This window comes from Chiloscyllium punctatum, chromosome 42 (genome assembly GCF_047496795.1).
Source record: "Chiloscyllium punctatum isolate Juve2018m chromosome 42, sChiPun1.3, whole genome shotgun sequence".
NCBI lineage: Eukaryota > Metazoa > Chordata > Chondrichthyes > Orectolobiformes > Hemiscylliidae > Chiloscyllium > Chiloscyllium punctatum.
Window position 1 is genome coordinate 18978310 of NC_092780.1, and position 22381 is coordinate 19000690.

At 38.7% G+C, this 22381-nt stretch overlaps 1 protein-coding gene across 4 annotated transcripts in view; it reads right to left on the bottom strand.

Moving 5' to 3' along the window:
• Positions 1–22381, bottom strand: part of etv4 (ETS variant transcription factor 4) — a 106603-nt gene that overhangs the window by 78811 nt on the left and 5411 nt on the right. For 3 of the 4 annotated variants that reach the window (XM_072561578.1, XM_072561575.1, XM_072561576.1), the window contains exons 2-5: positions 12896–13004; positions 12438–12522; positions 12262–12309; positions 7648–7701 (exon numbers count right to left, since the gene is read on the bottom strand). In XM_072561578.1, coding sequence (XP_072417679.1) covers positions 7648–7701; positions 12262–12309; positions 12438–12522; positions 12896–12940 — 232 coding nt within the window. In that variant the 5' untranslated portion in view covers positions 12941–13004. Of the gene's footprint in view, positions 1–7647; positions 7702–12261; positions 12310–12437; positions 12523–12679; positions 12839–12895; positions 13005–22381 lie in introns of those variants that run through there. The other variant, XM_072561577.1, reaches the window with a different exon arrangement.

Here is a 22381-nt window from a genome sequence, read left to right on the forward strand (position 1 = left end):
AGGGTTACAATGAAAAAAAAAGTTGTTTACAAATGCTGAATATCCTACACCATTGTTTGTAACCTTTTTCTCCTCTAGTTATTAGCATTTTAGACTTATATTTACACATTTAACACCCGTGTGAGAAAATGAAATTGCAAGTTAATGTAACAATTGAAAAAAAATACAAATCCTATAAAACAGAAAGAGGGGCATTTGAACAAATTGTACTACATCCACCTCTTCTCAAAGGCAATAAGGATGGAGAAGATTACTTTTGCAAACAAGCCCACAACTCATGATGACTTTAGGAAAAAAATACCTTATGGATAAAGAATTGTTTGGTTCCTTCCAAAGCAAAATTGAAAGGATTTACTTGTACTATCAAATATAACCTACACAAAAAAAAACTTGAATCCCTTGTGAAACTAGTTGCTCGAAAATGTTGCATATTACACTTATAGCCCTACACTGATCAAGGGCATTTACTGCATTATTGCTTCATTTAAAATGGATGAAAGCAGAGGTCAAGACTTAATTTAACAAAGCAGCTATTTCTGAAGTCAAAGTGCAGCAAGAACCACAATTCTATAACAAAATGCAATTAATGTAGAACAGGACAGAAACACATTGGAACCTTATTTTAAAGAGTCATGATTTCAATACTCTCAAGCACAATGTGTTAAAAAAATATTTCTGAAAACCACAACAGTCTATGTGAGCTTGATTCAAAGTTGGGAGTTGCATGAATTCTTATTGTGCTGTCTGTGGTTCTGGAGCCACAGGTTGTAGACTGCTTGATTAAAGCCTTAAAAGAAGTTGTCACATTTGACTATGTTGATATAATGCAGTGTTTTGACATAAAAGCCAGGATATTGACAACTCGCTAAGTCATAGGAGTTTGCAACTGAACTTAGTACATGATTAATTGAAATATTGTAAAGATGTAGCAACCCCCAAGTACACATTTCATTAGATCCTAAGCATTTTCCACTTTCTGTCAGTGTAGAAACAATCATGCAAGGATAATTGAAAATTTTGACTAAGTCCATGGCGGATTGCTGGGAGGGCTTTTGATTCATGCCTCAAATGAAAGGTATTGACAAGGGCAATATTAAATTGGAGAAGATACTTTAGTGGATTCAATCCAAGTGAATATAAACTTAAATGGCAGGATAAAAGGAACTAGATAGATCCTAAAAATTTGTTTAATGTCTTCCACCTCCAGCTGGTTAAAAGAAATAGGCAAGGAAACTGCAGATGTTTTTATCAGAAACTTTTCAGTGCTCTCTAGATTCTAATTATGTCTTTCTATTGGAAAGTAATACAACTACATTTAAGATTAGAGTCAGAAAGAAACATGTAACCACAAATCTAGAGGATTAGCATAAATTGTGGGACAGTTATTGGAGTCAGTCATCTGGGTGAGCACTTGGGCATATGCCAGCTGTTACAAACATGGACAAAACACAATTTGCTTGCTTGAAGCACTCGGACTTTACAAAACACTCCATTTAGGTGCTGGATTGTGAGTGAACACTAAACTGGAGGAAGGCATCAAAACTTAAAAATTCAATGGGCACAGCGCTGAAACAGACTTCTGTAGGGAAAGGAAATACATGGCTGCGATGCTGAAAGGAAGTTCACAGAAGGAGGGCATTTCGACTGAAGCAGCCATTGATGCTGGATTAATGCAGTGTTTTAGCCTCCTTTCCTTAAACTTAATTGTACTCTGATAGGGTCAATCACAACTAGAGTAATGAAGGGCCAACTTTTTCTAGCCTTCTGGACTCGGAGTTTGAAGAGTTACAAATGAGTTGAAAACACATTAATAAAAGTACTTGCGTTTGTGTGATGTCTTTTACAACTGCAGGCCATCCTAAAGGACCTCATGGCCAATTAAATACTTTTTTGTGATCAGACTTCATTATGCAGGGAAAGCAGTGCCAACTTATGTGTCATAAACGATCAGATAAATTATAAGTATGGTTATTCGGAGACAAATATTACTCAAGATGGGAAGACCAATTCCAAATAGCAAACTAGTATCGATGCTGAAGATTTGAATCCACAAAAGGAAAACCGCAAAACATTAACTCAGAGGCTGACGGACCTGAGAGTTTCTCCAGACATTGTCTGAAGGTAAATAAAACTATGGGGATGCACTGCATGCACCTTATAGACATATGCTGAACAGACTCGGGCAGTACACCTTATCCAAAAGGCAACCCCTTTGGTAGTGCAGGATTCCCTCAACCTCCAGTTTTCAACCTAAATCACATGCTAAAGTTCACATGAGATTTCAATTCTTGTCCTTCTAATGGGATAGAAACATCTACCAGTGACCCACAGTTCTAAACAAGCAGCTATGGTTTCATGAAAGCAATTTCCCTTGCAGGCTGGTCATTACCACCCTGGACGGAATGCCTGACATAACAAATCTAAACATGTCAAAAAACTTTCAGTACAATCCCAGGAGTGGACTGAGTTAATGGAACAGAGTAAAGGGTGACAGTAGTACATTACTATCACTAAACCTTGGCTAAGGAATGTAAAAACTGCTAAGTTCTTGCTCCAGTCTCTTAGTAGGTGTATTCCAATCAACCTGTTTGGAGATTGGCCCCCTTCTGCACTGTAGGGATTCTTTCAGTTCATAGAGTCTGCACTGAACCTTTGGAGAGCACCTCATCCCCAACACTCCATCTCCATAATCCTCCATTTACCATGGATAATCCACCTAGGCTGCATATCCCTGCACTATGGAGTAATTTAGCATGGCCAATCCACCCAGCGTGCAAGCGTTTGGACTGTGGAGGAAGCCAAAGCAACCAGTGGAAACCCATGTAGACATGGGTAGACACACACTCTCAATTACTCAAGGTTGGAATCAAACCAATGTCCCTGCCGTTGAGAGGCAGCAGTGCTAACCACTATGCCACATCTCAGGAGCATGTGGACCTTGAACGTAGTGCTCCTGGTTCCAAGGTAGGGACACTACCTGTACAACATTACAGCCCTTCTAGCCACTTGGTAATATGTGAATTGTCAAGTAAGGAAACAATCTGTTCACATAGAGGTCTCTATGCAGAGGAGCTCACCAATGATCGCTATGCTGGCATAAAGAATGCCTCGTACAGCAAGAAATCAGGTCTGCCAGTATTGATGGGATGATATTCCATTAAGAACCACAGGAAAGATGAAATTGGTAAGCTGACAAACCTAAGCAACACAAGATCGTCTTCAACATTACTCTTAGTATTTATATAAAAGTTCTTTTTGAAGAAAATAGAACCTAGGTTCCCATTATATTTAATCAGACATTTGTAAAATGGCTCAATGTTAATTTGGATAATTGATAAACTTGATTTTTACAAAAATAAAATTGGCTGCTAAAATGTCATTGTCAGGAGGATTTTCCAGGAGTTCTATTCATTGAAAAACATCTGGAATGAATTGCATCAAATAGTATAAATAATGGAACTGATAAATTATTGGTGTCTAAATAACAAGCAGTTTAGAGGAACAGTCCTGATAAAGATTTTTTTTTAAATCGGGTGGGTATTTTGGCTTTTAATAATGAAATCAGCCAACATTAAGAGGCTACAGGAGACATGATAGTTTCAGATTTGCCAGTCCTAGGAAGTAGACGGTATAATTAGATACAGAGTTGAATATAAAACCCTATTACTTTACACAAATAGCTTGCCCCTCCTGTCCAAATATTCCCTATTGTTCCCTGCTGAAACAAAGAATCATTGTAACCTGAAAAGAGCACTGGGTTTGTTCACCTTCCACCTGAATCAATGAACCTTGCAACATCACATACCAGACTTAGACATTAGGATGTTGACATAGAATTACCAGCCAGCACAGTAAATAAGTGACCATTATCCAGATTTTGTCTTCCTCCTGCATTGTTTGACATTGTAATGCATCTGGAACTCAAGAAGTCAAAACTTTAGTACCAATTTAAAAATATCAAGGTACCTTGAAAGTGATGATAACATGAAATTAAAAGTTGTTTCTATTGTACTCCATAGAGACTCGGTTTAGTCAAAAGCAGCACTCGTAATTTGGCAAGTCATTGGGCTTCAGGTTAAAATAAAATGATGGAACCAGGTCAAGCAGAGTATGCTGTTCGCCTAAGACGGAACAAGACAGCAAAGCTCAACCAAAACCATTGGAGTTTACCATTTTGTTTGGGCAGATTGACTATTCTGTTTAGAAGTGGACAGGACTACAGACAATTTGCAAATACAGCACTAAACAATTTGACCAGAGTTTAAAACCAATTGCAAATCGCTGCAGTTGTAGGAAACAGAAACACAGAGACAGAGAGAGAGAGAAAGACAGACACCGGGATAAGCAGTCTACAATTTAGATCCACTTAGCTCCATAGATAGACTGGATTTCACATTCAAACAAAATTAAATCCAGGGCAGCAAGAGTGAACTACAATTCCAGATTAAATGCAAAACCTGGAACTTATGCTTAAACAATTCTTAAATCTTATATACTTTGTCACAACAAAATAGGATCCATTCCAAAATCACCTCTATTCCCTGACATTAAAATCAGCATGTTCATAACTTGGAAGAAAGCTAAATTTAAACCTTGTCCTTTATGCTGGTTGTGGAAAAAATGCAATTCATTAAACCCTTATGTAGTTCTTCACATGACTTAGACGTCAGAGGGAGATGTCACCTGCTGAAAATTGGCTTGTGAAGACTTGGGGTCTTAGGCATTGCATTAGGCGGCTGTGTTTAGGAATCTACTTTTACAGATATAAACAAAGGAGTGTTCTTTGCAAAAAGATTTGAAGAGCCATCTTCTAAAGGAGCAAGTGGCCTTAGGACGAAAGTTTGTATGTTTGTGCAGACACCCACAGAACAGGCTATTCAAGATCAGTATCTCAATGTATAAGTAGTAGCATTGGCCTAAAACACAAGGTAAAACACTTGTTACAGTCTTTCTTTTCTGTAAAATTGCATTTTTATCTATATGTAATGCTTACACGATCTAATCGGTGTAGAAACAATTCTGGAAGGTATGCTAACATTAGAAAGAGACAAGAATTTTAAAAAGAAATTAAAATGGATGGCAGCTGGACAAGGTGAAAAAGCATTTAAGTGAAGTTCAAAGTTTGACATCCTTACAGATTGGAGTCAAGGACAAATGATGGCTTAGTAAAATCCTCTAGTCAATGGCAGAGCCATAAATTAGAAAGTCCCAAGTTCAATTCTCAATTTGTACGAAAATAACTGGGTCTCTTTCTCTCAGTCTTGGCAGTGTGTATTTTCAGTGCCAGCAAGCTCCGTGGAGTTTGGATATTGGGAAATGGTGGTATTAGAACAGGTCTAGCTTGATTTTGGAAGAGCTTTTATGATCAAACATTGATCTGGTTATTACACAAGCATGTCTACAGGAATGATCATCTTACAGACCTCAAAATCAAGCCAACTCACCCCCTTAAAACAAATCAAACAGGTAAGTGGTTTTACACAGCACCAACATGCTGTTTATAAATGGAGTAAGGCACAGACAAAAATTCTGCTTTATTGAATTGCCAACATCAGTGACCATGCCACCCTTAAAAACTCATTGGGGAGACTGAACATTTTTCTTCTGGACTTTGAGAAGCAAAACAGAGTTGGGCTTCCAGAACAATTTTGCAAACATTTGACTGGCTCCAGATTATCATCGATAGCCAGTGTCCTAGGTTTATGGTCTTGTTTATGTCAATATACCTTCCAGAAATATGCCTATATCATCATTGGAACAAAGTATATGATGCAAGAATATAAAGACACTCCATCTTCGCCAGATCATTTGAAGTATTACAATCACTTACTATGAGCCCAGCAACTTGAATGCCTGAGAAATCCAACTATTGGTACATAATACTTTAATAAAATAATTGTTGGATTCTTCAATACCACGATATCCACACAGAGTTTCTTACATTACAGAAGCTAGAAAACTTCGTCACATCAAATAAAACATCTTGCTGGAAGGAAATTCAGCAGAAAAGGGTGGCCAGATTGGAATAGAGAGGTGTAAGAGAAACATTTTTTTTAAAACAGAAATACAAATAAAATCGCAAAGCTATTTATAATCAAACAGCTTTAAGAATATCAAAAATGCTTGCTTTCTGATTGGATATGGAATTATGTTAATACATTAACTGGTGAAGTGTCTGCTTGTTGAGACATTGGAGACTTAAGAAAAAACACTATTAGGTTATCAATATTGTAAACCTTGTGCTGCAAAGTAGTTAGCTGTGACAGTAAATGTAATCCAGCTGGCTATGCTTTTTAGCTTTTACTGACAACATGTTATGTAACAACTCATCTTTCTAGCAAGAGGCACTGGTAAGCCTGTCAACCATTCATCACCAGTAAAACAAACTAATGACCATATATGGAAGCACTTCCTGCTCATAATGATCTGTTGCAGCCAGCTTTCTGTTACAGATTACAACCAACCCATTCATAAAACGTGAAGGGCTGCCTGCTTTCACTTCAATGGGCCAGTCATAAGGGAGGGGCACATCACATGACAAATACCTCCTGATGGGAGGAAACAACTGATTGAGCAGATGTAGACCGGTTGCAGTTTTGTAATTTGTGATGCATTTACATTGCAAGATGTCTGAAGAATTCAATTATTCAAAGCTTTAAACAGCTTGTAGTGGTGCATGGAAACTCATTTGTAGTTGCATTTTTACATGATAAGATTGTGTTTCCATTGAGGCACATGCTGAGTAGTCTAACAGCAATGTTCTTGTCACAAAAATGTAGGTTTTATTACTTGGAGCAAGTTTAGTGGACAGTTAGGCTGAGGATAGCATTTTTCCCCAATTAATTCTTGTAATGCAAACTTTGCTGGTGAGACCTGCATTTATTATCCATCCCTAACTATCTTTGAATAGTCATGATATGGAGGTGCTGGTGTTGCACTCGGGTAGACAAAGTTAAAAATCACAACACCAGATTATAGTCCAACAGATTTATTTGAAAACACTAGCTTTCAAAGCAGTGCTCCTTTATCAGGTAGCTGACAGTTACCTGATGAAGGAGCAGCGCTCCAAAAGCTAGTGCTTCCAAATGAACCTGTTGGACTAAAACCTGGTTTATGTGATTTTAACTTTAAAGTAGTGGGGAGCAGTCTGTGACGAAGTGGGTTATGAAGCTGTTTGAAGGTGCAGGTGGGAGTGACAGGCAGGCCAGACCAGGTAAGGACAGCAAATTTCCTCCCAGTGGTTTTTATGACCGTCCAATTATTTGAAGATTAGTAGTAATTTTAGTCCAGATTTGTTAACATAAAGCCCCCAAATGCCATAGTGAGATTTGAACTGATGTCCCAGGATCCTGAGTGCAGATCACTGGGTCACTAGTTTAGTAAAAGTCCTTCTACCATCCTCAATTCTTCTGACATGATTATACTCCCCTCTCCCTTTAATTTCAATCTCCAAATAGTCCTTGATTTTCTCCTCCCAACTCCACTGTACATAGTCATATCATTGGTGTGTTGCTGTTATAAGGGCATCGGTCTTCAGGAGGAAATGTAGAAGTTTGGTTTTTTCTTTGTGGCATCCAAATGCCCTTTTCCTGAAGAGATGGGATTCCAAATCACCAAAAGCCAAGGAGCAATAAAAAATATACTCACGGCTTTCACAGTGATAATCCGGCACAAACTGCTCATCGCTGTCTGGCACCTGAGCTGGAAAAAAAAAAGAGTAGGCAGATTTCAGAGTTGTGAAAATGTTGCTCCTTCCCCCGTACTCACTCCAAATTCTCATCACTCTGCCCCTCAAGATGGGGAATGTATTTTGCAGAATTTCAGTACAATTGAGAGCTGGGTCGACAGCAGTGGTGATTCTTGTGGTTGATTCCACATGTGTATTTTCCCCAGTCGCCATTCAAAATCGGAGGTGATGAAACATTCTTTGAAAATGTTGATAATCACTAAGTGGGATGCCACTCTCAGCCAATTTTTGTCCCCTCTCGCTTTCCAGCAAAGGGTCACTACAGACCGGGACAGAGAATGGTTTGTTGACTTACTATTGTGCCTCAGCCTAGATGGTTAAAGAACTCTTGGCAGAAGTTGGATAAAAGTATACAGTTGGGATTATGCTGGATTTATTTAATCAGCATGCTTTGGTAGGGCAATAAGTGGTACAGTTACTCACCAAATAATTGAGTAAGTGGTAGATGTTCTTAGAGAACATAGAACTGCACAGCACAGGAATGGGTCCTTCATCCCACAATGTAATGCCGAAAATGACACCAAATTAAACCAATCCCATATGCCCATTCTTGATCCATATTCCTCCATTCCTGGCATATTCTTATTTAAGGCTTATCTAAACAGCCCTTCAACACCCCTATCGTATCTGCCTCCATCACCACCCTTGACCATGCGTTCCGGACTCCCATCATACTGTGTGTAAAATTTGCCCCTCATCTCCTTTAAGCTTTCCCCATATCACCTTAAATGCATGCCCCCTAGTATTAGACATTTCAACCCTAGGAAAAAGATTCTGACTGTCGACCCTATCTATGCATCTCATCATTTTATAGACTTCTATCAAGTCTTCCCTCAGCCTCCACCATTCCAGAGAAAACAATCAGAAATTTTCTAGCCTCTCCTTATAGCTCATACCCTCTAATTCAGGCAGCATCCTGGTAACCTACTTCTGCACCCTCTCCAAAGCCTCCGCACTCTTCCTGTAATGTGGTGATTTAAGTGTGGCCTCACCAAAATCTTATAAAATTGCAACATGACATCCTGACTCTTGTACTTAGTTCCCCAACCAATAAAGGCAAGCACGCCATACACCTCCTTTTGATGCTTAAAAAACAATTCATATCACAAACTACCAGCAATCGTGTAAATGGAAAAGCCAGGCTATTAATAAATTTGCAACTTGAATTGCAACTTGAGATCAACTTTTAAATACAAGATGCAAGCTCCAGGGCTTTTTCCCCTTTGAGAGATCCTTCAACAGGAAGTAGCAGTAATATGCACCCTGCACAGACTCTCTGACCAGGTATCAGACTGTTAGAAGCTAAACATCTGAGACTATATGTGATTCAAGAAGAGATTTTTTAAAAACCATGCAGTGGAGTTGTAAACGTATTCACAAACCAAGGCTCCATTTCCACCCTCGACCACATACTTACATGCAGTCCTGGAATAAACGTTTATGTTAAAAGAAAATTCTCTCCCATCCCATTGTGGAACTGAATATCACAAAAATAGTCATCATTTATACATACTTGCTGCAAGGTTTCCTTTCAAAATGACAAGATACAGATTTTTAGCCGACAAAATATGTAACAAATGACATGCATTAATGTTTGGATTCTCTGCCCATATATTGCGTGAGCACACCAACTCAGCACTGAAACAACAACCTTTTATTTCTGAAAACTCTCAGATGCTCTTACTGCTTGGCATAAAAGATGGTTTGAGCAAGGGTGACTGTGGAGACCCCATTATATTCCTCCTTTTTAAAATTAATATGGAAATCTGTCTTTAGATTTCAAAATATTTTAATATTCACTAAATGGAAATAAAGTTGACGAAATAGCTGAACACTTGCACTACTAGTTGGGCTTACGTGCAATGAACAGCTCACCATGTTAATGTGGATACACCCTGTGATGTTCAATCGATGTGGAAAATAAAAAAATCATACAACATCACTTCTGAAATGTTGTTATTTCAGATGAAATAGTGTTTGTGGGTTTAAGGAAATCTTGTATTCAAAGGTTCAGCAATTTTCTTTCTTAAATAATTTACAATGACGATGATATAACTCCAAGGTTTGTTCAGCATCACCCATGCTAACTTCCTTCTGTAAAACCATAAGCCCTTTCTAAATGATCAAAGCTTCAGTCATTAATTAGTGGGATCACCTCTAAAAATTTGTCCACATTATAAATTAACAACATAGTCTGTACGAAAACCTTATAATGAATACAGAGAACTGAAATCGCAATACACACATCAGAAAATATTTGAATGTTAATTGATCAGTGAAAATATCAACTTAATAATATTCATTTTTCTGTCGCACTTCAGCCAATGTAAAATCATACATCTGACCAAAACTGAAGATAAACAGAACAAAATCTTCAGATGCAAGTGAAAAAGATCAATTTTATACTGAATTATAAGCGACTCTTCAATCAATAAATTGAACATTGTTTAAATAAAAATGTTTGAAAAAGGTTTGGGGTGGAAATATTTAGTCAGTTTAAAGAAACCACACTGACAGTCAGAACTAAAATATTACAAATGTTTAAGTACAGGTCTACCAGCATTGGAGAAAATAAAGAGCAGCTGTTTACATTAAGACCCTAGTCTCCAGCTATGGTTTCAAACACCAAACAATCCAAGCATTTTCTGTTCTCAGAAATTAAGGAATTTCCTACGCTATCACAAACAACATAATAAAACAAGATACCGAGATGTACATCTTTAAGTAGAAGCCAAGCACCAAAGGAGCTCCACTGGGGAAGAATGGGGATCCAAGTCAAGCTTGAATACCTTTCTCCCCCCTTTGCTGCTAAACACACTGATTCTTATAGAGATGTATTTCCAAAAGGTGCTGGCAATTTTGTTTTAAGCGCCTCACCCATTCTGTATCTGGGAGCCAAACCAATGAGTATCCGCAAGCTATTTGACCATGAAGGGCATCAGTACCAAACCTGAACCGGTCTTCACCTGATGGCTAAAGGCTGTTTGTCCAGCAGCAGTTCCTGGAAAGACGGACGTTCTCCCTACCTGGACACGAAGGCCAAGTGTCATCAGACTTTACAGCACAAGAGGAGGAGGAAAAGGAGGAGCAGGAGATCATTTGGCTCACTGGGCCCATGCTGACACTTTTGAAAGCCCGACCCACTTTGCCCCCCTCCCTTGACCTTCCCTCACAGACATTTTTTTTAAAATTTCTGTCAGCTGCAAGTTTACAACTGGACACCGATTCAGAAGACTGGGTTACTTTGTCGTGTCAGGGAGTCTGTCACTGCCCCTCTCTGCTTTGGCAAAGAGAATCAATCAATCACATGACTGAACGAATACACCATCAGTCTTCTTCATTTTTGGCACAGGGTGGGCAAATGTGAGAGTTAATAAGGGGCGTCACTAACCAAACGCCAGCAGAATCCATGGCAGTCAACAACAGTTGCAAAGACAAGACCTGACCCAGCAATCTATTTTACTTCCCCTTTTTTTCCTGCAATTTTCTAATGCAGCAATTTCGGGTAATTCCTCCAGGGTTCATTTCTACCGAAATAAACAGTGCCACCCCTCAACCTGAAGTTATCCACCCAGGAGTGAAACTCCTTTTTCAAGCGGGAAATCTCATTGGATTGCCTGAACTTGTATTTGCTGTGGCCTTTGATGTTTTTACTTCCCTGACGGTTTCCAATTACAAATCCAGGCAAAGCAACAATAAAGAGGACACTTGTTTCTTCAAAACACCCGAACTCCAGACTGCTCAAGGTCTTTTTAAAAAAAACAAAAAAAAAATGTACTCATCGTGGCTCTCACACCGCCACATCCCTCATCTCCCCACATTAACAGTTAAGAACTTGTTTAGACACATGCAGGAATTCTCTGCAGTTCCTGTGCACACAAATCAGACTGCAGGGGATTTAAACAAAAAGCACACATCGACTTGCATGATGCTGGAAAAGGGAGCCAGGTTTAACTCACGTGTTCTCCACAAGTGGAACCATCCGATCATTCGACAGAATCACTTTTCTCATTCCTCCCCACCTCCCCCCACAACCCCCTTTTTCTTTTAAGTGGGAAAAATCCGCACGCTTCCCATTATTCTTCAGCAGTGTCGACGTTTAGAAATGGGGGGGTTAAAATTTTGGCATCACAACAAGTCTTTTAGAAGATGCAAAAATCAAAATGCAGCGATCTGTCAGTTTCAGAGACTTTTGTGCAATCACTTTTAATTTATTTCAGTCGAGTGCTTCTGCAGCCAAGAGGTTTAACTAACTTTGTAAGTTTTGCTGTGAACTGTCGAAATGATTTCCGCTCGGGGCTAGTAGAAAGCACGGCGGCCGAAGTACAAAGCTTTGGAAAGAAGGGGAAATATTGCAGATTGACAAGTAGAAGAAAGAAAAATTTTAAAAAGTGAGTCATTGAGGCAAAAGAGAACAATGCTCACCAGCGTCAGAGTTTAGCTGCACTAGGACTGGGAAGATGAAAAAAGTTCCCATTTATTATTATTTTTCCCATGTATTATTTTAAACTCACCTTCTGCAAGCCAAGTTTCTTGAAGTTGGCTTAAATCCTGGAAGAGATCTGCAAGAGTAAAAAAAAGGAATGAGCAGGATAGTGCTGTAAAGTGCACCTTCTCTCAGATTTGTTATTGGAAGCAACAAAGCTGTCAATATTCATGCAGAAGTTAGCTTCCTGGAGAAAGTGGTTACCTTCTGAATCCTGAGTTAGTTCTTTGGGGATATATCTTTTCTTTCTGGCAATCACTGCCCGCCCGAAGCTCCCGTCGTGCGCTTTCTGTAGATTAAATCAAACACCAAGTTTTGGTTTTAACCCGCTCTGTGAGCCTGTACCTGGCATGCAGAAGTTACTGATACAATTCGCGGATTCCTACAGTTAACATCCTCCCCGCTCCCCCTGCCCCGGCCAGTGACGATGGACTGGGCTCCCTTACCCACTCTTTGGTGCCATCGAACTGTAACTTCATGTAGTTTCGCGATGATTTTACAAACTTCAACTCTCCCCCACCCCCCACCCCGATGCACACACAATGAAGACAGAAAAAAAAAAGGGAAACACTTCAGTTTTAAAATTGCAACTTTCTTTTTTGTTAACTCCCACCGTTTCGAAGGGTCAATACAGCACCAAATTTCTCAGAATGACTACTCACGCTGGAAAATGTGTAAGGCACTTGCTGATCTAAGTAGCCATCCATCCTGTGTTCTGCTGTTAACCGTTTATGAGCATTTAGACTGGATTTGACATCAAGCTCGATCAGCCTGCGGAGATTGGGGGTGGGGGGAGAGCAGAGATCATGAATGAACGAGCGAAGCATGCATAAATAATAAGCTTCATTCACAAAAAAAAATTCAACACAGACAGCCTGCAGGCAATGAACGGCTGCTCTCTCCCGCAGAAACACACAGTCTCTTAAAGCGAGGATGTACCTGCTTAAAGAGGGAACAGTTTGCTCCAGGTTTTGCTGAAAATTTACGGTGAAATAACGCTGGGGGGGTCACATTTTAAACCTGACGGATAAAACAATCTAATGGAAGTCATCAATTAAAAAAAACACGCTTCTTCTAGTGTTTTAGACAAACAATTAGGTCCTTCTGAAGTGTAGACACTTCTTATTGAGGAATGGAAGTAGTCAATTTGTACACAGGAAGCTCCGCAACCAGTAATAAGATAATAACCAGCTAATTTGTCTTTTGGAATATTTTTGATGGATGGATATTGATCTGGACACAAGGGACAACCTCCCTTCTTCTGCTTTGAAAGAGAGTCATGGAATCATTTACATTTACCTGAGAAGGTGAACTCTGATATAATTTATGATGTAGCATTTATCTAACAGAGCACATTATTGCCACTGCTCTATTGCTCATTACTGCACTAACCTATTACACTAAAGTCTTGGGAGTTTGCAGATGTTGGCAACATTTCTTGACAAAAACAAAATCATCAAGTGCACCTTTCTACAAACAATTTATAAAACCATTCATAGGATTATAGAACCCCTACAGCATGGAAGCAGACTGTTCAGTCCATCAAGCAAGTTGTTGGAGGGAATCCTGAGGGACAGGATGGACATGTATTTGGAAAGACAAGGACTGATTAGGGATAGTCAACATGGCTTTGTGCATGGGAAATCATGTCTCACAAACTTGATTGAGTTTTTTGAAGAAGTAACAAAGAGGATTGATGAGGGGAGGACATGATCTATATGGACTTCAGTAAGGCATTCAACAAAGGTTCCCCATGGGACATTGGTTACCAAGGTTAGACCTCAGTTGAAAGGGTTCTCTAAAGATTTACAAGCATGTTGTTAGGGTTGGAGGATTTGAGCTATAGGGAGAAGCTGAATAGGCTGGGGCTGTTTTCCCTGGAACGTCGGAGGTTGAGGGGTGACCTTATAGAGCTTTTTAAAATCATGAGGGGCATGGATAGGTTGAATAGACAAAGTCTTTTCCCTGGGGTGGGGGAGACTGGAACGAGAGATTTAGGGTGAAAGGGGAAAGATAAAGAAGAGACCTAAGGGGTTTTTTTCATGCAGGGGTTGGTGTGTGTGTGAAATGACAACATTTAAAAGGCATCTGGATGGATGGATATATGAATAGGAAGGGTTAGAGGGATATGGGTCAAGTGCTGGCATTTGGGATGAGATTAGGTTGGGATATCTGGTCAGCATGGACGAGCTGGACCAAAGGGTCTGTTACTATGCTGAACATCTCTGTGACTCTCAGTCCATACCAACCCTCCAAAGATCATCCCATCCAGACCACATCCCTGGAATTCTGTATCTCCCATGGCTAATCCACCCAGTCTGCACATCCCTGGACACTATGTGTAATTCAGCATGGCCAATCCACTTAACCTGCACATCTTTGGACTGTGGGAGGAAACCAGAGCACCCAGAGGAAACCCACACAGACTTATAGAATTCAATAGAAGGTCTGCTAGGAAGAACATTGAAGTATCCATGGACTACATTCAGTAGACTTAAAAAAACATTCTGCAACAGCTAAACTCATTGGTAATACACTTGCTTCTCACTTCAGAAGATCATTGGTTTATAAGATGTCCCATTAGGGCACCAAGTGACAAAATTGTCCCAGTGTCCTAAACAACATGTCACTTCCATTACAAACTTATAAATATATTGACTGGTCATTCATTTAATTGCTGTTTATGCAGTGCAAAAAAATACTGTCATGTTTTCCTACAAAACTACAGCAACCACACTACAAAATCTATGAAACATTTCAACACTGCCTGGGGATGTGAACTTTGAGACATAAATAAAAATTAATTGGTTTTTGTTAACACAGATGCAAACAATGGCTGAAGATTCTGTACTTTTAACATCAACATGACTACTGTCTACGCAGATTATGATGTGAAGGTGCTGGTGTGGGACTGAGGTCGACAAAGTTAAAAATCACCTGACACTGAGGGGGGGGCATATAATCCAACAGGTTTATTTAAATCCTTCACCTGATGGAAGAGCAGTGCTTCAAAAGCTTGTGATTTTAAACAAACTTGTTGGACTATAACCCTCCTGGTGTCGTGTGACTTCTGACTGTCTCTACATGAATACCAACTCGTCTGTAAAGCACGGATAGCATTTTCAGTTTTGATTTGCAGTTGAATCACCATTTTAATATTTTAATTTGGGTAATTAGCCATGCCAAAATGGCTAATCATGCATTTAAAAAATTAATTCTCCTAAAGGCAGTCTATCAAAAAGTTTAAGTTCAATTATATTTTTGTGAAGAGTGGTGGAAATTCAAAACTCATAACACTAGTATCATTGATTCAGTGCACTTGGAGAGATTAACTTATAGAAATGGAACAATTGCAACAAACAGACTCCAACCTACTTCAATAAGGGTGCAGTGAATTAAACAGGTGACAGGGATGACTGCAGTACATATTGATTTGTGCCTGTGTGGATAAGGTTTCAAGGGAAGACATTTAACAATAGACCAGTTCATACCAGATGTATGGATTGAGTATCACTAGTTTACTTCTGAGAGTTATTTCTGAAACAAGCACTTCCTCTGTCTCAATTGTGCAATATTCATGTGACAAAATGTACACATATTGCCAGTGGCCAACCTCTTTGAAACCATCTTTTCTTGCAATACTTTTTGTCAGTTCCAGTTATGCAATTTTTGACATTATGTCCAACTTATGAAGTTAAATGCAAAATTTGTCCACCACTTCCTCACGCCCGTAACAGAGATGTTCCATGTAAAACCCAACAAACATAGACAACGCTGCTGCATACTCATGAAACAATGATTAAGCTCCCACAGAATAAAATTGTATTATTATCAGTGTGTAGCATTAATAAAATGCACAGGAAAAAACAATACTTTTCTGAAAAAAAGAAATTAGAAATGAACATCCTTGTTATCTGGCTACTTCATGTTTTAATCAATTACAAAATCCTGTTGTGCATCTCTTATATTTATTATCGGCATTAATTGTTTTCTGGAAGTCCTTGCCCCAGAGAGTTGTGGAGGCCAGATGATAAGGTATTTAAAGAAGAGGTCGATTGATTTTTGAAATATCAGGGAGTTGAGGGCTATCATCAGATGCACAAAAAAGGATTGAGACCCACTGGAAATCTTATTGAGTGGCTGGGGGAGACTTGTGGGACTGAATGGTTTACTCCTGTTTCTATTTCTTACGTTCATATTTGTAAACAGGGAATGAAGGAGCAAATATTTCTTACGTATATATGAAAAATATCAGAGCTTGCAATTATAACAGCACTGTTCACAACTTCAGAATGTACCAAAGCACTCCACAGTCAATGAAATACTTTTCATATGCAATCACTATTGTGATGCAGGAATTTTATAGCCAGTTGCACATAGCAATGTGACACAACCAATAATGAGATAATGACCAGATAATCTGCTCTGTGATGTTGATCAAGAAATAAAGATTTGCCTGTACAACAGGGAGTTCAACCCTGCTATTTTATCAATTGATGCCATGGACTCTTTAACATTCACCTGAGGAGCAGATCCATAGGATATTTTATGGAAAAGATTGCACCTTTAGTGCAGCACCGTCTAACCACCTGTCAAATTTAGATTAGATGATCAACTCTTGAAAATCTGGTAAATCCACAACCTCTTGAATCAAGGGAGTGTGTTTACAACTTGAGCCATAACTGATAAATAGATGCACATATAGCACACCACAGAAGACTGGACATTCTGATTGTAACAAGGACAGATGACATTAATAGATAAGTTTATAAATATAAAGAACATGAATCGTTAAGGGCAGGAAATCATATTTTGTGCCTGGTTACCAAATATTGTATTGATGCCACAATTTCAAAGACAGTAATTTGTATTTACATTGAACATTTAAAATAACGATTATTGTAATGTACTTCACAGAGCCTAAGCAAGGCCCCAAGCAATAACAGCAAAATATTCAGGGAAGCTGACTTGAAGAAGGGCAAAAGCAGGTTTTGAGAAGATGAGGAATGTGTCTTTTTGGGGTGGAGTAATTTATTGTTCAGATTGCAGGGCCAAATTTGATTGAAGACTGACTCTGAAAATAAAGCATAGAATTCTGAAATCAGAAGATCAAAATGTGACAGATAAAATTGCAGAAATAAATGGCAACAGCATGGAATTCTACTTTGGATGAGTTGGGACTTTATGCAGTGTGGAATGGAAACAAATGAGGAGAAACAGTGAACACATTAAGCCTAGAAATGGAAAAGATCTTGGTTGGGGGGGGGGAACTGTAGGACAAAGAGAGACAATATTGCAGAATAAAAAGACGTATTTCTATAGATTTCAGTATATCAGTAAAAGGTGTTATGATCAATGTGATATTATTTAATTTACTTCCATATTATATGAACTGTATTTCAACAATCTCTTGGGGTGATTAACAACCTTCTTGAAATGTCCTTGCTGAATAACTCAATGCATCAGAGTCTACAGGTGATCTTAAATTGATTGAGTGCTTTCAAAAGCACCTTTTAGTATAAATGCATCTGATCATTCAGGAGAGCTGAACATGGAAAATTTTAGAATTTCTGTTTGAGTGGTTCTCATTTGGCATCACTCACTGGTAACATTATGTGCCAGCAGAATATTGTTTACCAGAGCATTGCACAACCATTATAGATTTGTTTCAGATCACTGACTTGTTCTGTTCTTACTTGCTATGTGACTCACCTTTATGATACTTCTGGGCTGAAGCATTATGTAAAAGGGACAAGAATCAAGATACAGTAGGAAATGTCACTTTGTTGCTACTACTGAATCCTTACATTATGGGAGCAGCAGGGAAAATAAATTCAGATCACAAATCAAAGCCATGTGATGTCCAGAGTGTGAAATGCTCATTTATGTTTCATTCTTTCAGAGAATGTTGAAACAATGAGAAACTTAAAAATGAATAAACAGAGCCAGTAAAGGAGCAATAAAACTAATAATCTCGAAGTTATTGTTGACATTAGTTAATATTAACATACTGTAAGATTAGTCTTTTTTCAAACTAAAAACTTATTTAAAATGAACAAGTTAATCCAATTATTGGAGGAACATTGTACAGATGCATTAGCATTTAAGTTTGAATATCATGTGCAGGATTGTAATTGATAGATCTGATGATCATTTTGATTTGAGTCTTTACTATGGATACTCAAATGGTACAAGATGACACACCAGAAGCCAAATAATCTGCCAGAGAGGAACAAGTGTTTTCTAAAGGATATCCAGACATGGTGGCGTCATTTTCAATTCACCAGTAGAGATTTACGCCAGCAATGTATCAGAGACACCAGTTTTAGAAACAGCCAGAGAAATACATGCTTGCTATGACACTCGCCTGGCCCCACAACACTAGTTTTATGCTTGGATGGTAAATTGAAAATTACGCTTGATATGTTTACTCCAGGAAAAACTAAACAAGATGTGAAAGTTATCTTAATGGGGGAATTTAATCAACCAAATGTATGTTGAAATGCTCAAGTGGTTCATAGTCAGAAATGGTACATATAATGCGTGATTGCATTGTGACCTGGTGTGTCAGAAAAGCCACAAGGGGCAGTACACATCTTTACTTGCAATGATCTAACTAGAATTATATACAAGGAATAGAAATAATGGCACCTATGACACAGAAATGTCAAATTCAAAGTAAAGAAGGGCTTCAGAAATAACTTCAAATGAACTGAACATGTCCTTTTTTCCAAATAGCTATCTCACTGCAGGATGCAAAACTACAATTGAAACCCATAAACTGGAGTTTGATGAAGAATGACTTAAATTTATATAGCATCCTTTAATGTATTCAAATGTGCCAAGGGTCTTTACAGAGGCATTACTAGGAAAACTAGGACCGAGTCTCATAAAGAGATATTATGTTAGTTGATCCATAGTCGAGTGTGTGGTGCTGGAAAAGCACAACATGTCAGGCAGCATCTTGGGGGCAGCAGAATCGACGTTTCTGGCATAAGCCTTTTGTGGGATGCCTGAAGAGCATATGCCCAAAATGTCAATTCTCCTGCTGCTCCTCAGATACTGCCTGACCAGCTGGCTTTTCCAGCTCCACATTCTCAACTCTGATCTCCAGCATTTGCAGTCCTACTTTCTCCTAGCTGACCTGTAGCTTGGTCAAAAAGGTCAGATTAAAAAAGGAAAAGAGAAAAGTGAGATAGAGATCCAAAGGGAATTCTAGGGCTTTATACCCTGGCTACAGAAGGAACAAACACTAGCAACTACAATTGGGGATTCCTGGGAGACCAGAATGATACGAGTGAACATATCTTGGAGGATGTGGGGCTGGAAGAGATTACAAAACAATAGGGAGAGGTGAGGTTATTACAGGATCCATAAAGCAAGACTTCCAGATTTCATGGTATTTCAGTAAACCATGGTATAATAGTTACCCAGCCCAGGAATAAATATGACATGACCCAGTTCAACCAGCTTTTTGTGGTTGGATACAAAACCTCTAATTGAGGAGTTTTACTCAGGAAAATGGGTTTCTATGACACAATGGGACATATGTTAATTCTCAATAAACAAAATTAAAACCTGCAAACTATACTTAAATACAATGAAACTTCAATTGTATGTGTCCCACTTACCTGTTTTCCCAGCTATCATCTGCATGATAAACCTTTTTGTGGGATTTAATCTTATTGTATGTTGCATTAACATTAATGTCCTCCTGTAAATGATAGCAACCCAATTAAATTCAAGAAAGACTGAATTCAGTTGCTGTAATTGCATTGTACTTGTCTTCAATGCTGTACGTGAGAAATTTGTCTTTCTGTATGACCAAAATCTAAGGACATTTAATTATTCATCAGCTTCCATTAATGGAGGGTGGGGCACTTGTTTATCATGGCAGATAAATTCAGATAACAACGCTAACAAAACAAAATGTCCCAGTATACTCACTAATTCCCATGGACCTTCTACAGTAATGGAAATCCTATAACTTAGTAATCAGTTTTTTTTTATTATTTAATAGCTTCCCTTGCTGATGGTTTCTTTAATATTGTTATGCTAGCATTTAAATAAAAGTTCAAGTGATTTTTTTTTAAAAAAGCGTGAACACAAGATCATGAGATCTAGTTGGATGAAGAAGGCTCTTTAACCACTTGGTAACACTATTTGATCTCACACACCTTCACCCCTTTATATTTTCTATTTGCTCCTTAACTTAAACTAGACTCTGGCCTCAGTCACACTTCCAGGCAATTTGCTGTTAACATCTTTCATGTGAAAGAACATTTCTTGATTGTCTTAAAAGGTTTCCTTCAAATACCTTGAACTTGCGACCTCCTGCCATAACATATCTGAAAGTGTTATTTCAAATTTATTTCATTCACTTAAGCTATCTTTATCCTTCAAAGGTTTCCATTTCATCTCAAATTCTAATTATCTGTACAGATATTAAAATGCAACATCCACAGCACAGTGTTATTTCTTACCAATGGATTTTCTTTGAAGCTTAGTAAGTCTGGTGATTCTGTTACAATCATTACTTCTGCAGTAAGATACTCAATTTACTTGGTTTGCTGATGTATTAGGGCATCAACACCCATCAAGACACCACAACCAACAAAACAAAAACACAACAAACCTCGCTTCAGCTAACAAAACGTATTCCTCATACTTGAGATGTTGCTAAACAGTAACCAAAGAGAGAGGTTAGATGACAGTAGTTAGGCAAGGTGAGATTCAATCTCTGATGTCAACTGAAGCCCTCAGTGGAACTGCTGACAGCAATTACGCTCCAGTATCCATTATTCTGTACGTTATGGAAAACTACAGAAAGCTCCCAAGATACCTGGTAGTTACAATTGGTGATACTCTCCAGTGTGGAATGTGGGACAGGACTCTGTGTAAACAATGCTGCCAAGAAATGATGGGGCCTGATTGTAACTCCGTGTAAGTGAACGGGATTTAAGTGATGTCCCATGGTCCCATGTTTGATAGGACCAAATTAAAATGAACACTTTGATGGGTATGTTTATTTCTTGCCTTAAAGATAGCAATGTGGGGATGCTGCATTGAATTCAAATCTGTTGAAGCACTTGACTGGGCAGTGAGTGAATTTCTATTTCCCGTGAATGATGAGCTAATGGTTCCCCTTTACCTTTGCATTAAAGCCATAGGCCTCAGCTGGTTAGTGTATTGAGCAGCTGAACTTTTTGAACTTGCAAGAACCCAACCCAATCTCACATCTGTGGTAGATTGTTGTTCTGCTGAGATTAACCAATGAGTGTGTTACAACTGCTTTTAGTGTCACTGGATCAGGAAAATATTTGACTACAGTTGGAACTCCTTGCCTCATACCTGTTGGAAGAGCTTGTGTGTTAATATTGAGAGATGAGAGGACCAGGCTGTGATATGGTTTCCATCAATGAATAGCTTGGTAATATTGTTTAGACTGACGTTTGGATGAGGACAAGCATGTAACTGTATCCTAGGAAGTTAACATCTTCAGGAGGGAAGCAAAGACAATTCGTGAAAAATGTCCATGATTAGGCTCTTGAAATTGTCAGCAAAATTACAACTAACTCTTAAATTAATTTTTTTTTAAAAAGGAATGTAATAAACTGCTGGAGACTAATCATTGTGAAACTTCTGCTAGCTGTTAGTTATGGCAAAGAATTCTGGTTAGGAACAAAGTAACAAGGGGGTGGTACAGTGGCTCAGTGGTTAGCACTGCAGCCTCACAGCACTAGGGACCTGGGTTCGATTCCAGCCTCAGGCAACTGTCTGTATGGAATTTGCACATTCTCCCTGTGTCTGCACGAGTTTCCACCCATGGTCCAAAGATGTGTTGGTCAGGTAGATCGGCCGTGCTAAATTGCCCATAGTGTAAGGTGCATTAGTCAGAAGGAAACGGGTCTGGTGGGTTGGGCCGAAGGGCCTGTTTCCACACTGTAGGGAATCTAATCTTATTACAAGGCAGAAATGAGAACATTGCAAGTTTTTATTTTAAATCGGATCCACAAAATCCTCTCGTGCTGCTTTGCCTGAGCAATTTCATTGGCCTTTAAAGAGTTAAATAGTTTATTCCTCTCATTTTAAGAGGTATTCTTCAAAACAAAAACAAGTATTTCAATATGTTTGCAAATTTATATGGT